The sequence below is a fragment of the Zingiber officinale genome, chromosome 5B (genome assembly GCF_018446385.1).
Source record: "Zingiber officinale cultivar Zhangliang chromosome 5B, Zo_v1.1, whole genome shotgun sequence".
Classification (NCBI taxonomy): Eukaryota; Viridiplantae; Streptophyta; class Magnoliopsida; order Zingiberales; family Zingiberaceae; genus Zingiber; species Zingiber officinale.
The window spans coordinates 33,950,927-33,968,341 of NC_055995.1; the positions used below are offsets into that span (position 1 = coordinate 33,950,927).

Here is a 17,415-nt window from a genome sequence, read left to right on the forward strand (position 1 = left end):
AAGTGTTTGAAAAACTTAGAAGTTTAATCCCACCTAATTTTCAAACCATGATTTAAAAAGTTGACTATTGAAAATTAAACTTTCCAAATTTAGCTATATCAAATGAGCCATAAAAATTTATTTTGGAAAATTTAATCTCCCTTGTTTAATTTTTGCTGTGTTTTGAAAAATTGAAGTTGAAAATTTACCTTTTGAAAAGTTGAAAAAAAACCTGATTTAAAATGGTTACACGCTTGAAAAGTTAAAACTTGATCAACTTTAAATTTATACTTTTCAAAAATTCAACTTTTCTCCCCCAAGTCAACTTGATTTTTTTTTTGGATTTAAAAATTGTACTTTTATCCTTGAACCAAACTCAGTTATTCTTCAAGATTAGGTGTTATTGTTTTCAGTAACTCTACACTATGATTGTTTACCCTTGTTTTTTTTTTTGATGAATGCCAAATGGGGAGGGTTAGGCGGTTAAGTTAGATAAATCAAATTGAAAACACTAAAACTAACTTTAAAACCGATGTACCTATTTTTACGTTCTTTTACTAACTTAACCAGGTTGTCATTCTATCAAAAAGGGAGAGATTGTTGGTGCGGTTAGCACTAACGATTTAAACCAGGTTTTGATGAATGACAAATAGGTTAAGTTAGTTTTGTTGTTATCTGACACTTTGATCGAGTGTGTAGGAGAAGTCCAGATAGGTCGACGGGCTGACCGGATGTCTGGCACGAAGTCCAGCTAGGTCGACGGGCTGACCGGATAGCTGGCGAGAAGTCCAAGCAGGTCGACGGGCTGACCGGACGCTTGGCGAGAAGTCCAGCTAGGTCGACGGGCTGACCGGATAGCTGGCAAGAAGTCCAAGCGGGTCGACGGGCTGACCGGACGCTTGGCGAGAAGTCCAGACGGGTCGACGGGCTGACCGGACGTCTGGCAGGTAAGTGAGGTAAGTCACTGGAGGGGAGTGACTGCGAGGACGTGTTCCCGGGAAGGGAACATTAGGCGTCAATCCGGCTTAGATCCATTTCGGATATCTAAGTCGAGATCGTGACTAGATTCCGGTCTCGGAAAGACGGAATCTAAGTCATACTAACTTGTGCTAATTCATACTATTATAAATGTGCTAATAATCTATGTTGCAAGGTATATATTGCCTCGGACTAACTTTGTTTTGCAGGAAAAGGGAGTTTTCTAGAACAAGGTGGTCCGGGCGCCCGGAGGGGATCCGGGCGCCCGGAAGGCAAATTATATCCAGCCGAGTCGTCGCCACGTGGAGCATCACGGTTTGTGCAGCTACGTCACATTCCAGGCGCCCGGAAGGGATCCAGGCGCCCGGAGCAACATATAAAAGAAGCCCCAGGCAGGAGCTTCAAATCAATCATCAATCTGAGAACTCTTCTACTGCTGGTCCTGCTGCTCTACGTTCCTGCGACGCCGACAAAGCTCCGACAAAGTGCTCCTTCAGTTTTTGGTTTATATCTTTGTCGGTATTACTTTGTTTCATTAGCATTTCCTGTATTCATCTTGTAACTACATTCGAATTGCTAGTGATTGCCCAACGAAAGTGGTCAAGGACCACGGGCCTTCGAGTAGGAGTCGTCACAGGCTCCAAACGAAGTAAAAAATAACTGTGTTCATTTACTTTTCCGTTGCGCTTATACTCGGTGTTTTTTCGAATCGATATTCACCCCCCCCCCCTCTATCGAATCTAACGGTCCTACAAGTCGTAGTTGCAGTAATAGCCTAATTCAAACATATATATCTATCCTAACGTGCTTAATTACTTTAAATGTAAAAGAGATGTCTTGCTCACAGCGACACCCAGATGAACATACAAACCTTTCCTCCCACCTTTAATCATTACGTCTTTATGCCATTGTTGCTGCCTCCAACTGAAAAGTAATTGCCCACATCCAACTCAAGAAACTAGTTGGTCCCCTGAAGCCATTTATTTGTCTACCTCCCAAGTCCTGGCTGTGATCTTGATCAAAAGGAACACTCCTATGACCCTACCAAGCTTTTTCACAGATGCATGAAGAAGAAGCCATGGATGATGGATATGGAAGCATCCTTCCCACTAGTGCACCCCATTGAATCATTTGTGTCAAGCTTTGCTTTGTTGAAAAGGAATCTTCCTTGTCATTGAAAACAATTTAAACCCATGTACCACAAATTAAATCCTTCTTTCCATCTTCCTCCTTTTCCCCTTAGACATCACTTTTGTGTTGTAATGAGATTATGAGAATACTCTTCTCTCTCTATCTTTTCCATGTCCAAATCTAAATCTATATAGATTTCAATACTGTGACATGATTCCACTCTTATTTCCTCTGCCTACTTCCGCTCCTCCTCTCTCTTTTTGTCTCATTTTTTTTTTGTCTTTCATGTGAAATGATCCACCACCACGACTGATGGAGATGGAAGCACATGGTCTAGTGGCTCATCCAACAAGTGACTTTCCAACTAAAAAGGAAATGGAAAATAAGAAAATAAAGCATATATTTTTTCCTTCGCTTATTTAGTGCATGCATACTTCCTGAATCATGCATACCGAAGTGACGTTTTTCTCATTCTAACTACATAGAAAACCTTGTCTTTTTGGTACATTTTGGTTCTATCTTTTATTAAACTTTGCTCTTTGATAATAAGTATAAAAACATTCTGTACTATCATGATTTTTAAAAATTAAATTTAGCTTGTAGGAATGGATAATGGACTTTTCTATGTTTCTAGAATTAAAAATAAATGTACATCTATTGAGATATTAAAATCATGTTATCTTATTGACTTATCATGTTTATCACAATTACTGAATCTATTTAATAACATGTTTGCAGCTTATCTATAAAATATTCAGTGTTTTTGAGTTGTTTACAAATAGATTTTTTAGTTTCTATATTGGTTGGTGAGTTTTTGACTGACTCTATTTTTTTGTTGAACCGGTTTTAGTACATATTTTTACTGGAATTGTGATGGATAAAGGTTGGATGTTTTTACCAAGACAAACTGAGGAATACAGAAAAGGACTTGAGAATTTTCTAGATTTTGCATTTTCTAATGCAAACATAAATGGAACGATTGCATGTCCTTGTGCAAGATGTAAGATTGGCATATGTGTTTCAAGAGAGGATGCTTATGCTCATTTGACGGTTGATGGATTTATCAAAGGTTATACTCATTGGGTTGCTCATGGAGAGATAACATGTAGTGCACCTTCAATATCTGGTTCGGTTCCGTCTCGTGATGATGCAGATAACATGGAGGGACTAGTTCATGAGGCTTTTGGGGTCCAACAACATGATGGTAGTACAATCAATACAGCAGGATTTGAAAAGGATAAAGATATTCCAATTGAGGGGGCCGAGAAATTCTATAAATTAATTGATGATTCACAAAAAGAATTATATCCCGAATGTAAGAAATTCTACAAACTTGCATTCATCATTCGCTTGCTTCACTTAAAATGTCTTGGAAAAATGACCAATAAAATCTTCAATATGCTTTTGGATTTGTTGAGAGAAGCATTTCCAAATGCCATGAAAGATTTACCAAAGTCATACTATGAAGCAGAGAAATTGATGAAGCAATTAGGACTTGGTTATGAAAAAATCGATGCTTGCCCTAATGATTGTACTTTGTACTGGAGGTTGGACAAAGAAAGAGTTCGATGTAAAACATGCAATGAGCCCAGATGGGAAACATCTGAAGATGATCCTACTGGTGACAAGAGGAAAGTTGCATGTAAGGTTTTATGGTATTTTCCAATAAAGCCTAGGTTACAACGTTTCTTCATGTCCTACAAAACGGCAGTCCATATGAGATGGCATTCTGAATCTCACACAAAAGACAGTTACATGCGACACCCAGCTGATTCCCCAGCTTGGCAAATGTTTGACCATAACCACCCAGAATTTGCGAAGGATCGTAGAAACATAAGGCTAGGATTAGCTTCAGATGGATTTAATCCATTTAAAAATATGAGTGTGGTGTATAGTACGTGGCCAGTCATTTTAGTGCCTTATAATCTTCCACCATGGATGTGTATGAAACAACCATACTTTATGTTATCATTGCTAATACTTGGTCCATCTACTCCTGGAAATAACATCGACATCTACTTGCAGCCTCTTGTTGTAGATTTGAAGGATTTGTGGGAAGTAGGAGTGCAGACATATGATGCATCAACAAAGCAGAATTTTAAATTGCATGTTGCATTACTATGGACGATAAGTGATTTTCCTGGATATGCAACCCTATCTGGATGGAGCACCAAGGGTAAATTTGCATGCCCAGTGTGCCACAAATTTACACATTCACGGTGGTTAAAAAATGGTAAAAAATATTGCTATATGGGTCACCGCAAATTTTTAAACAGTGATCATAAGTTTCGCAAAGATGTTCAACATTTCGATGGCACAGAAGAGTATGGAAGACCACCACCAATACTTTCAGGAGACACAGTGATCAATGAGTTAAAAAATTTTAAATTGAAATTTGGAAAAATAGTTGATGATAATCCAAAACTACCATTCAATTGGAAAAAGCTGAGTATTTTCTTCGATTTACCATATTGGAAAGATAATGTGATACATCACAATCTTGATCTTATGCATATTGAAAAGAATGTGTGCGAATCAATTTGGGGGCCATTGCTAGATATGGAAGGGAAAATGAAAGATAATATTAAATCACGTCTTGATTTGCAAGAAATTGGGATAAGATCAAAACTTCATCCTATTAAGAAGGGACTGAGTAGAGTTTACCTACCTCCAGCTTGTTATTCAATGGGGAAAAAAGAGAAGGGTACATTTTGCAAGGTTTTGAAAAAAGTTAAAGTTCCAGATGGTTATGCATCTAACATTTCACGATGCGTTCAAATGAAACCAGCAAAATTAATTGGTCTAAAAAGCCATCACAACCATATTTTGATGCAACAGTTGTTGCCGGTAGCACTACGTAAAACTTTGTCTAAATCAGTTCGGAATCCTTTGATCAGATTGTGTAGGTATTTCAGAGAGCTATGTTGTAAAGTAATTTCTCCTACTGATGTGGTTCGTCTAAGGAAAGACATTGCGGTGATTCTCTGTCAACTTGAGAAAATTTTTCCTCCCTCATTTTTTGACATAATGATTCATTTGACTGTACATTTGGCTACTGAAGTACAACTTGCTGGACCAGTTTATTATCGTTGGATGTATTCAATTGAAAGGTAATAAAAAATTCTCTTAATGATATTGTTTTATTTAAATTATTATTTTCACTCAATAATATAAAATTTATATTTTTGATATAAGATACTTGGGGACATTGAAGTCATATGTTCGAAATAGAAGTCGACCAGAAGGATCCATTGCTGAGGGGTATTTGGCTGAGGAATGTTTGACATTCTGTTCTTTATATTTAGCTGATTATGTAGAGACAAGATTCAATCAATCAACGAGAAATGATGATACAACTATCGGTTCAACATTTGCATTGGACGTGTTTACAACCTCTGGTTATGCACTTGGAAAGGCCATTGCAACTAAGTTTGATGATGAGACATTAAAGAAGGCACATCAATATGTGTTATTCAACTGTCATCACGTGCAATCTTATATAGAGTATGTTAATATATATTTCATCGAGTTTAAATATGTAATCATCAATGTTTATCAAATCATTATTCTTAATTTCAGTGAACACCGTCATATTTTGAATCTTAGTCATTCTGGTCTTCCACCTCACCAGATTGAACATATGCATAGTGAGTCTTTTGCATCTTGGTTTGCAAAACATGTAAGTTTGTGTTGTAATTGTCATTAAAGTTATATATTATGATTTTTATGCATATTTTATCAATTTTTTTGTGTGATAGATCGAAAATACAAATCCTTCCCAGAATGATCCAATATCAAATGATCTGAAATCACTTACCAGAGGTCCGAATTTCATAGGGATACGATATGAAAAATTCCTTTCCAATGGATTTAGGTTTCATACAAAAGAAGTGGAACGCAAGAGAAAAACTCAGAATTGTGGTGTAATTGTTCAGGCTACTGCTTCAAGTTATTCAAGTATTAGAGATCAGAATCCAATATCAAGTGAACATGATTATTATGGAATTTTGCAAAATGTGATTGAGTTAGATTACGAGGGAGGTCGAAGAGTTGTTTTATTTGAATGTGATTGGGTCTCTAAAGGGAAACGACTAAAACTGGATGAGGATGGTTTTATGTTGGCCAATTTTACAAATGTGAAGCGCCATAATGAGCCTTATATTTTAGCATCCCAAGCCATGCAAGTTTTTTATGTGGAAGATCCAGTTGATTGTAATTGGCATGTAATTATCACCACCGATGCACGAGGACATTATAAAATGCAACCTGTGGCAGATGTTGATACATACCTTCAAAGTTGTATTTGTAATCCTGAAGACGACCATGATCATGAAGAAATCGTTTGGGTTCGGGATGATGCTATAGGAGTTGAAATTGATGTTGATACATGATGAGATTCTGTTTATGATGAGATTTTGTCTAGCATATATAATTTTTATGTTTAATTAATATGATATAAAGTGATAGTAGGAGAGTAGATTTGCCATATATATATTATTTTCATTGTTGACTATGAACCTTTTATTTATCATATCAATGGATATATAATTAACTTTCTTTTTATCTATAAATTGATACTTTTGCTCTTGATAGGAATGGCTTGTGATGGTAAAACTGTTGGAAAACCTCATTTTCAACATCAAGATAAGGCAAATACACAATCTTGAATTATGATTGCCAATCATGCAGCTCGAAATTCAAAAAGAGGTTAGGACTTTCTTTCTTATAATTATGGTTATTTCATGCTATTTATCCTATATAACTTGCCTTTGATAGGATTGACTCTCAAAAGTAAAAATGTTGGAAAACCTCATTTTAAACTTCAAGATGGGGCAAATACTCAACCACAAGTTTTGATTGACAATCACGCAACTCGAAACTCAAAAGAAAGAGGTAGCATCTTATTTTATACATCAACAGTCTATTGTTTTCTTTTGTATGATTGGATTTGATGCTCTCTCTTTCAATTGATTCAAAAATTAAAAGAAAGAGGTAGCATGGAATCCATTTTTTACCCTATCAACCTATCTCTTTCTGCAGATTGGACAATCTGTCATTTTTCTGCAGATTGTTCATGTTTTCAAATATGCTAGTGTAAGTAATATACCAACCAACAAATGGATGGAGTTTGTAATACCAACATTAGGTTACCAGGAAATGTTGTTAGACTTGATAAAAATCTAATAGGACTTCTATAATTTGCTTGCTGGTAAATGTCGCTTGCTGGTAAATGCTTGATTATGAGAAGCATGGTAATCTTTTTCTTACTGGTAAATTTGCTTGCTGGGAAATGTGATGCTTGCCATCATGCTGGGAAATGTGTTGCTTACCATCAACATTAGGATACTAGCAGGACTTCTATAAGCTACTTGCTGGTAAATTTGCTTGCTGCGAAATGTGTTGCTTGCCATCAGCATGGAGCAGTAAAGTCTGCTTGTCGATTGTAGTTGTATTGCTATACTTGTGCAGACTTTAAAATATTAAGGTATTAACATGTGCAGGCTCAAGTTGTTTATATTTTGTTTAAACAATACTTGTGCAGACTCTCAAAACATTCAAGGTGCATCAAATAACCAAATAGATGAAACTTCAAATCAGAAAGACAATAATGTACAAGGTATTAGATATAAAAATATATGAAACTTACGAATTTTTTATTTCAAAATATTAAGTTTTGATATACTTTGGTATAATGGTTATTTCATGCTTTATTTATCTTATATAACTTGTCTTTGATAAGAATGTCCCTTAAAAGTAAAAATGTTGGAAAATCTCATTTTCAACTTCAAGATGGGGTGAATACTCAACCACAGATTTTGATTGGCAATTACACAACTCGAAACTCAAAAAAAAAAGGTAGCATCTTATTTTATACATCAGGAATCTATTGTTTCCTTTTGTATAACTCTTATTTGACTTCTTCTTTTATATGTTATATACATTATTGAAGTCTATCATGCAAGGGAAATTGAGAATGTGGTAACTAGCAGAAAAAGTCAGAACGCTCTTGTTTATGATTTAAAACTCAAGTTGTTTATATTTTGTTCAAACAATACTTGTGCAGACTGTCAAAACATTCAAGGTGAATCAAATAATCAAATAGATGAAACTTCAAATCAGAAAGACAATGATGTACAAGGTATTAGATATAAAAATATATGAAACTTACGAATTCTTTATTTCAAAATAATAAGTTTTGATATAGTTAGGTATAGTGGTTATTTCATGCTTTATTTATCTTATATAACTTGTCCTTGATAGGAATGCCCCTTAAAAGTAAAAATGTTGGAAAATCTTATTTTTCAACTTCAAGATGGGGCGAATACTCAACCACAGATTTTGATTGGCAATTACACAATTCGAAACTAAAAAAAAAGAGGTAGCATATTATTTTATACATCAGCCATCTATTGTTTTATTTTGTATAACTCTTATTTGACTTTTTCTTTTATATGTTATATACTTTATTCAAGTCTATTATGCAAGGGAAATTGAGAATGTGGTAACTAGAAGAAAAGGTCAGAACGCTCTCGTTTATGATTTAAAACTCAAGTTGTTTATATTTTGTTCAAACAATACTTGTGCAGACTGTCAAAACATTCAAGGTGCATCAAATAACCAAATAGATGAAACTTCAAATCAGAAAGACAATGATGTATAAGGTATTAGATATAAAAATATATGAAACTTACGAATTTTTTATTTCAAAATATTAAGTTTTGATATAGTTTGGTATAATGGTTATTTCATGCTTTATTTATCTTATATAACTTGTCTTTGATAGGAATGCCCCTTAAAAGTAAAAATGTTGGGAAATCTCATTTTCAACTTCAAGATGGGACAAATACTCAACCACAGATTTTGATTGGCAATTACACAACTCGAAACTTAAAAAAAAGAGGTAGCATGTTGATTATCTACTTAGCTAGATTTTACTATATTCTTTCACTTTGATTATCTACTTTTAATAATTTGTATAAATTAGATTGTTGAATAAAAATATCTTTTACTCATTTTTTATTCAGTGCATGTTGAAATGAATTCAAATAAATTTTAATACTACAATATGTTTTTAACTTGTTTCCATCTAAAAGTAAGACAGTAGCAATTAGATAATCGATTGAACAAACTTTAGATGAACTCATCTTAATGTGTGTCATGTCAAGTGAAGGCACAGTACAATACTCATAGACATGATCAAAATAGGTTACACATGATAGTATCAGGTTTATGATAATTTACTAGAAGTGTATAGTTTGACCTGTTGGAGGCACAACATGAGATTCAAAACATAATTTGTATTATGATCATATTTCCATCCATGTTCTAGTGGCATAGTCAAAACATATTTTTCCAATAAATTATCAAATTTTACATAATTTCTCCGGTGTCATTGTGTACAAATATTTACATAATTTTACATATTTCATCAAGCCAAGCCGTAAGTGACTTAACGAGAATATGTCACTCTTGTATAGTCTCACATAGAGCATTATGGGTCATTTATGTACAAATATAGGCCTTGGCACAAGACTTCTTGGAAGAACTAGTGTTGCCTTGAGTTTGATCATTTTTCTTCTGATATTTATTCACCCTTGTAGTTTATTGCCAATTTGCTAGCTTATTTAGTGAAATATAATTATCTGCATAGTATGACGGTTGGATTGTGTGTAACGACCCGGTCCTCTTGGCCCATTTGGCGGTCCATTTGGTGACCTCTAATGTCGTCGACCGATGACCCTTTGATTCGGTTAAAAGCCGGCTGACCAACTGGGCTAGCGGTCGGTGCTATGGAAGCACTGGAGTACTCCTGTCCATGCATGTCAAATGCTGCTGCAGGTGAAGCTGTCCCCTGCTGATGATGTGAGGGCTGGAATCTCCGCCCTCCTCGTCGAGACCCTGACTGACTGTGCTCTTGGGCTCTCCCCAAAAGGCCTCGAAATTCAATACGAGAAAATCATCGGAAATCCATAATAAAATCTGAAACGAAAGTCCAAAATATAAACGTAATGGAAAATCCGTGTAACCAAAAATAGCTACCCAGTTTGACTCGCAAACTTGAGCTAGCACAATATATTCAGAATACTAAAAGCAGGTATCACACCCTGGGTCGTTACATTGTGAATCATCATTGTTTAATGATAAAGGAAGTACCTTAGCTGTGATGATGATGATGTCCATTGCCTTTTGTTTTGTCTCTAAACTATGATTTATTCTGTTCTGCAGAAATGGTTATGCATATTAATTTACATATGAATTTTTCTGATTAGTTCTGTCATAATTTCTGAAGAACAACTAGCTTGGTCAACATTCCGGTTGCCTCTATTTTTTTTTTCACTGCCAGATATCAACACGAACATCTACTCTAAAGCACTGTTGCACCAATTAGACCTGGAAGAAAAAAACTTATCCCTTGAAAGAAAGCCAAAATAATAGTACTTTGTTTGCTCAAACAATTAGATGACTGTAATTAGCGGCCATGAATTGGTATGTGCATCTCTTTATTTGGCCGACTAATTGTGGTTTATGATACTAGACCATGGACATTTGAGTTTGGTTAGAATCAATTAATTGTTCTTTCATCCTTCTCATACATTTGATTCTCTGGCTCTTTTACATAATAGCTCAAAGAGAGAGGTTAGAAAGTATTATAAATCATATTTAGTAGATTTAATTGCGAGCTAATAATTAGATAGACAACGATAGCACTCTGGGTAGGTCAGATTCACTCCTTTTCCAAGTCTTTCTGTTATGCTTCCTAAAGAACTGTTGTGGAAATCGGATATCTCTACGGAGGCCAGGTTGTTGAAACCTGCTCTGTTTATATGCTTCTAGGAGGCTAGGAATGTGATAATTTAAATGTTCAGGCAGTCATTTTTGCTAAAAGGAAAATTTTATTAGGGCTCGTTTTCCTAGATTATTATTATTATTGTTCACTAACATTTACTCCTCTTAGTTTGGTATGTTTACAATGGAGATCTATTTTATTTGCATTTGTTTCTCAACAGTCTCCTTTAAGTTGATTCAAAACATTATAAAATTCTAATTTATTTCGGATATTCAATTTCATGATATCTTAAATATTTGTTACATTCTCTAATGAAGATCAAGATTGGAAGCAATGTGCATTTACTCACTTGGAAATTTATGCCCCTTAATGATTAACTCTTTGAGACAAATGAACTCACATGCAGCAAGAGCTATGAGTTTTTACTCTACTTGTGGTTTTCCTCCAAGTAGAATGCAATATCTTGATGTGAATCTCCTATTTGTGCTAGAGTATACTAATCTGTATCTGTATACAACACAATTTATATGGTATGTTGTATAGGAGAGTATTTACTAGCACATTCTTGTGATATCATAAAATCTTTAAGGTTGGTTTCCAATTGTCATATCATAGAACCCCACAGAATTGACTGATCTCACTAACAATAAACGCAACATCTGACTAAGTGACTACAAGGTAGTGCAATTTTTTAACTAGTCTCCTGTACGTTTCCCATATTTGATAATAACTTGTGTTCTGGTATTAGGAAATAACATTACAATCTATGGGAATATCAACTAGTTTTCCTCTTACATACTAACCTCCTTGAGCATGCCAAATACATATTCTATTAAGGGATATAGATCTCGCCTCTTAACTGAGTAAATAGATAGTCTTTATAGCTTCAAATAGAATCAAATACCTTTAGAGAAACTCTAGTTGATTCAATTTGTGCAATTGTATGATCTATGTCGTAGTAGATTACATATTTATTGTCAACGTATCACACCTAACTGCTCCTGTTTATATTTTGTTCAAACAATACTTGTGCAGACTATCAAAACATTCAAGGTGCATTAAATAACCAAATAGATGAAGCTTCAAATCAGAAAGACATTGAGTTACAAGCTTCAAATCAGATTGTTGAAAATGATTTTATGGATGAAGAATTTGATCAAGGTAACTTGTGCAAAGAATGTAACAAATTATTTCACTGCATTTATTCAATCATTTATTTCTCCTTTTTTTCTATATGTAGATAGTGAAAGTGAATCTCCTAATGCTAAGAAGAAAACCAGAGGCCCTACATTTATGAAAGAAATTTGGGGTCGACCTAGTACGCTGCCACGTATTAAGATCCAATGTGATGGTATGGGGCATCCTATAGGATCAAGAAGAAATAAATTTGCTGATTTTTTAGGTACTTTGGCAAGAAATGGTAAATTTTGTCCAATTAACGTGGAAGATTGGCATAAAATGCCTCTGGAAAATAAGAAAAAAAATGTTAGATGTTATAAAGGTAATTGAAATGTGATTGCATAATTTTATTATTAAATAATTTTTTATTATTTGGGTAAATTTTCTAAATGTCTGTGTAGGAAAAGTATTACCTTCCTCCTGGAACAAAAAGTTGGATACTACGTTTAATATAAAAAAAATGGAGAAATTGGAAGTCAGAACTTAAAAAGAAGTATTATGATCCTGAGTTGCCAATGCAAGTTCTTCTGGAAGAAAGAGATAACAGAGCTTTTGTAGAGCAATATGTAAAATTAGTTATTTAGTGGAATTCAGAAAAATCAAAGGTATATAATATTTTATCTATTCATAAAATTTTCATTTTTTACTTTTGTATCGTGTATCAATTTTTGAATTTAATATATTAGGAACAAAGTGAAAAAAATAAGATTGCTCGGAAGCAAAAGATAATGAATCAGACAACTGGAAGAAGATCTTTTGCTCAAGTGCAACAAAAATTGGTAATTTATCATATTAATTTTATAATTGACATGCATTAGAATCTACAAACTTTTAACAACTGTAATTTTAGGGAAAAGAAAAGGGGCGCCCTCCATCACGAGTCGAATTATTCCATGCTTGCTTTACTCATGCTAATGGAAGCCCCTCAAGCAACATTGTGGCGGAAAAATTGGTAAGTTACATTATAAACTACAACTATATTACTTTTAAAGATATTGGTTTTCATCATGACTATGTATAAATTATGACTTTTGATTTTTTGGTAAAGGCTGCAATGAAAGAACTAGAAAATCAACTTCCTGAAGATGAGGATGATCAAGTTGGTCAAAATGACATATTTGCTCAAATCATTGGACCAGATAGACCAGGCCGAGTATGTATGTTTGGTGATGGTGTTAACCCATCTGATTTATGGGGAGAAGTTCCAAGCCGTAGTACATGCAACCGAATAGTGATGGAGCAAAGGACAAAGGTATAAAAAATGGATGAACAAGTTAGAAAGCAAGGCCAACACATTGCAATGTTAGAATCAAAGATTTACAATCAATCAAACCCAAACCTTGGTTCAAATTACAACAGTATACAACACACAACATTATCAAGTAGTCCAGTACTTTCTGATCCAGTTAGTTTATCTCTAAGGGTAAAGTCTTTATCTAGTTTGCTTTCTTCCAAGCTATATATGTTTTTTGTGTGAGATTATAATTACATGACTTAGTCATTTATTGATTTCTTGTGTGTGTATTGCTACTTATTGAGAAGTTGAGAATTCAGTTAGATTGAGTAATAACGTATAATCTTATTTAGCATAAATGTTGTTGCTGATGGTATACCATATTTGTTTTCATCATGACCTTTTCTTTTTGCCTTGTTAGGTTGGATGCTCTATCTCGATAAAAAGTCTATTTGATTCGATGAAAATTATGGCAAAAGGAATTGTTCGTAGCATGGATCCAAATACTGAAGTAGGACGACAGGCGTTGAGACCAAATTGGTGTGAAATACAAGTTCTAGTTGTCCTAGAACGGGAAGAGAGTTTGATTAGGCCATATGATCTTTTACAAAGGTTTGAGGATGCACTGGAGGAATGATAGCTTGGCCTTGCCATTTGGTATGATATGTAACTTTTTAATTAACTACTATTTATTGTTTATGCCCATCATGTTATGACACTTTTTTATACCAATATCAATTATATTTACAGTTGACAGTTAATGAAGAAGACTTCTACTAGGTGCATTTAGAGTTTTGTGGCACAATAGTAAGGTAAATGTTAGTGTCTTTTTAAACCAATTATATTTGATGCTGTGGAATTTTCTCGATTTATCATTTGGTAAATATTTGCTAGTTCAAATTAAATTTTAATCTCTTTATTTTATGTTATTTTATTTACACAAATATATGAATTTTTATTGTAGGTGACAAGAATATTGGATTTTGTTTAAGATGTGATGGTTGAAGAATGAAGATGCACCACAAGTTTGGTTATGTTTTGCTTTACGAGACTTAATTTTTTGTTAGTTCTAAAACTAAATACATTGGGTACATTTGTAATTGGTATATAGATATTTTTGATGTGACAAATTTATTATCCTTATGGATTAGAAAATTAATGACAATTATTGATTAGCATTTTAATTTCTATTTTAAAACTTTTTATTTGTATTTATGTTAATTTGTTATGTGTGTGAATATTATATCATGAAAATATTGAAAATGGATGACATCTTTTACAATAGAACATCAAATCCATTGGAGACTTTCCAAAAAGTCATCATAAATAACTATTAATGATAATTTTTAATGTCCTTATATATTAGTATAGAAGACATTATAGACTAATATAGAAGACATTTGTAAGTGTCATTACAAATTACATAATGAGACATTTTAAATTAACCTTATAAACTATCATTAAGGACAATTTTTCTTGTCACTATAAATAAAATACACGACACTTATAGTTATCCTGTTAAATGATTTTATAGGACATATAAATTTGTCATCATTACTATAATAAAGGCATGTATCAATCTCATTACAAATCTTATAGTGACATTATTTTTGTCACTATAACAATTATTCATAACATTAATGGTGTGACTATTTTTATGCTATAGTGACACTAGGAAATGCCATAAGACTTTAGACGACATCACTATAGAGGACATTTTGACTTAATGTCACTATATTAAAAGTGTCGGTATAAGTAGTATATGATGACACTTTTAAATGCCATTAAAAGCATATACTCTTGTCCCCCCCAACACACACACACACACAAATGTAAACACATACCTTTCACCCTCTAATATGAAATTGCTATTCTATCACTGATCTTGGAGATAACCAAGTCATCCCCATGTAAATTTTTCACCAGCTATCAAGATAAATCTGAAAATGTGGGCTTAACAACCTAATGTAGGAGTTACAAAGATGAAAGGTGTCTCTTCCTCTTCATCTTCTAACCCTTTCGCCTTGAGGTAGAGGAAGAACCATCTTCCTCTATAAAAGAGTGTCAGAGGCAATTAGTGCATGAGAGGGATGCAAGCATCAAGAAAAGATTGTTGAGTTGTGTACATGGAAGAGATCAAAGCACAACGAAAATGTTGTCAAAATTCTGCCGAGACTGTGTGTTTTGTAGAGAAGAAGAACATCTGAGGTGTAAGAGGGATTTTGTTCGTGGAACGTTGAAGAGCTTTCCAATTCATTCGTGATCATTTTTTCGACGACATGTGAAGATCAAGATCTACTACGAAAGATCACTGTGAGTTATACCGATTTCATATTTCTGTATTTCATGCATTTAGAACCAAAAATGATATTAGAGCTGTGTAGTTATGAAAGCATGAAATATAAGAGGAATAGAACTGAGAAATTATGACAGTTTTTGCATTTATGCCAAGTAGTAGATCTATATAACGCCAGGAAATCATGACAGTGTTGTAATTTCCATATTTATAATTCCACACTAGCGACCGCATCATGGACCTGCTCCGCATCATGGACCTGCGACCGAGCGAATGACCAGAACCCTCGTTCATCGGGGTAGAGCATCGACGACCACGTTGGAAGGTCGACAATCAATAATCCCAGCACCCATGTTCATCGTGGCAATGAAGTCACGACAGTGAAATTATGAAAAGTGAAGAAAGATGTAAAATACGACAAGCATATAATTAAATAATAAGGTTTAATGGACGAAAAATCTTAATGGAATTTTTAGAAATTTTTAAAAATATTCTGGGATTTAATTGGAGCTCGTATGATGTATTTAGAGGGGATGCACTAATGGGGCTGATAAAAGCATGTTAGGAATACTCGGAAGTAAGAGTTGATTAAGGAATCAACTTAGGGTTTAATTGCACTAAAACTAAGTATTTGTCATAAACTCCCTCCAACCCTAATAACCTACTCGACACCTCCTTTTTTTCCCTCCAGCGCCGAGCTTCTTCTCCCGAGCCCTCACCCAGCTGGCGATCTCCTCTTCTCCGTCGAACCAGCAGCTAGTGAGATCTTCTCCTCCTCACGTGAGCATCTCCTTCTCGCTATTTCCTCCCCAAATCGCCTCTGTCCACAGCACGGGATCGCGCTGGTGTTGCTCATCCCGGTGTCGATTGAGCCTTCTTCCCTCTTCTCCTCGCGAGATCCCGCAATCGCAGCCGCTTGCTCCTCCTCACGCCAGCACCAGAGACGCCACGACGAGCCGACGGCCGACACCGACCCTCTTCTCTTCAAGACGTGCCCTAACTAATCCAACAGGTAGCTCTCCCCTTATAGGTATGGATGAGTGTTTTCTTTTGGTAGGCTAGCATATGGATTCAGATACTGCCCTGTTCTATGCTAGGGTTTCTTTTGCGTGAGTTTCTGCTTTGGATTCTAGGGATGTTGATCAGTTTTTGTTGATTGCTCCACCTCGTGTTATAGTTTGATTCACTGAATAATCCTTCCTCTTGGTTTCGTGCACGACTCTTCAAGAGGGTTCTTCAAATGCTGTTTGGTGTTGCTGGAAAAGTTTAGATATGTTGAGATTTTGGTTTTTTTTTTTCAAACTAGCTGTAATATAGTGGACAGAATCAGAAGGCTGTAAATGATTTCAATAAGGTCCATGCATTTGTGATAGTTGTGGTTTCTGCGGCAAGTTCTAAGGAGATTTCGATTGATTTCCGATGTAGCAATTTTTCATCATAATGGTTCTGTTTTCCTGCACCAAATCTGAGAGTTTGCATAAGTGTTTTTCATGTTGTGATATTGTTTTGGGTGCTAGTGATTTTGTGTTGACGGTGGAACTTCTGGACAGATTTCTGGTGATTAAAAAGGGCTAACCATTGAGTTTTGATCTCTTGTGTCGGTTGTGGTATTCCAGATATATTTGAGGTGTTTTAAGAAGGGAATTTTTGTTATATAAGTCTTAATCATTTGTAGGGTGACTAATAGTTGATACCTAACCAATTAAATTGATAAGAGGTACTTGAATTGTTGGAGCAAGAGATACTTGAATCATTGATTCATTAATTGATTATTAAATGATTTATAGATCTTTAGCTCGGCTTCGTGTCATATACTTGCAGGACTTTGAT

At 34.6% G+C, this 17,415-nt stretch overlaps 1 protein-coding gene across 1 annotated transcript; it reads left to right on the plus strand.

Moving 5' to 3' along the window:
• The first annotated feature begins 2,961 nt into the window (after positions 1-2,961).
• On the plus strand, positions 2,962-6,479 carry LOC121986596. Its single transcript, XM_042540556.1, has 4 exons — positions 2,962-5,198; positions 5,284-5,592; positions 5,668-5,767; positions 5,847-6,479. Exons 1-4 carry the CDS (start codon positions 2,962-2,964, stop codon positions 6,477-6,479), a joined length of 3,279 nt encoding a protein of 1,092 aa, XP_042396490.1.
• The last annotated feature ends 10,936 nt before the right edge of the window (positions 6,480-17,415 follow it).

Bases quoted from the DNA above. Each gene is read 5' to 3' on its own strand.
- LOC121986596 (XM_042540556.1), top strand. From the start codon at position 2,962: ATGGATAAAGGTTGGATGTTTTTACCAAGACAAACTGAGGAATACAGA. The intron at 5,593-5,667 runs GTATGTTAATAT...TCTTAATTTCAG, and splicing joins CACGTGCAATCTTATATAGA to TGAACACCGTCATATTTTGA. The intron at 5,768-5,846 runs GTAAGTTTGTGT...TTTGTGTGATAG, and splicing joins CATCTTGGTTTGCAAAACAT to ATCGAAAATACAAATCCTTC.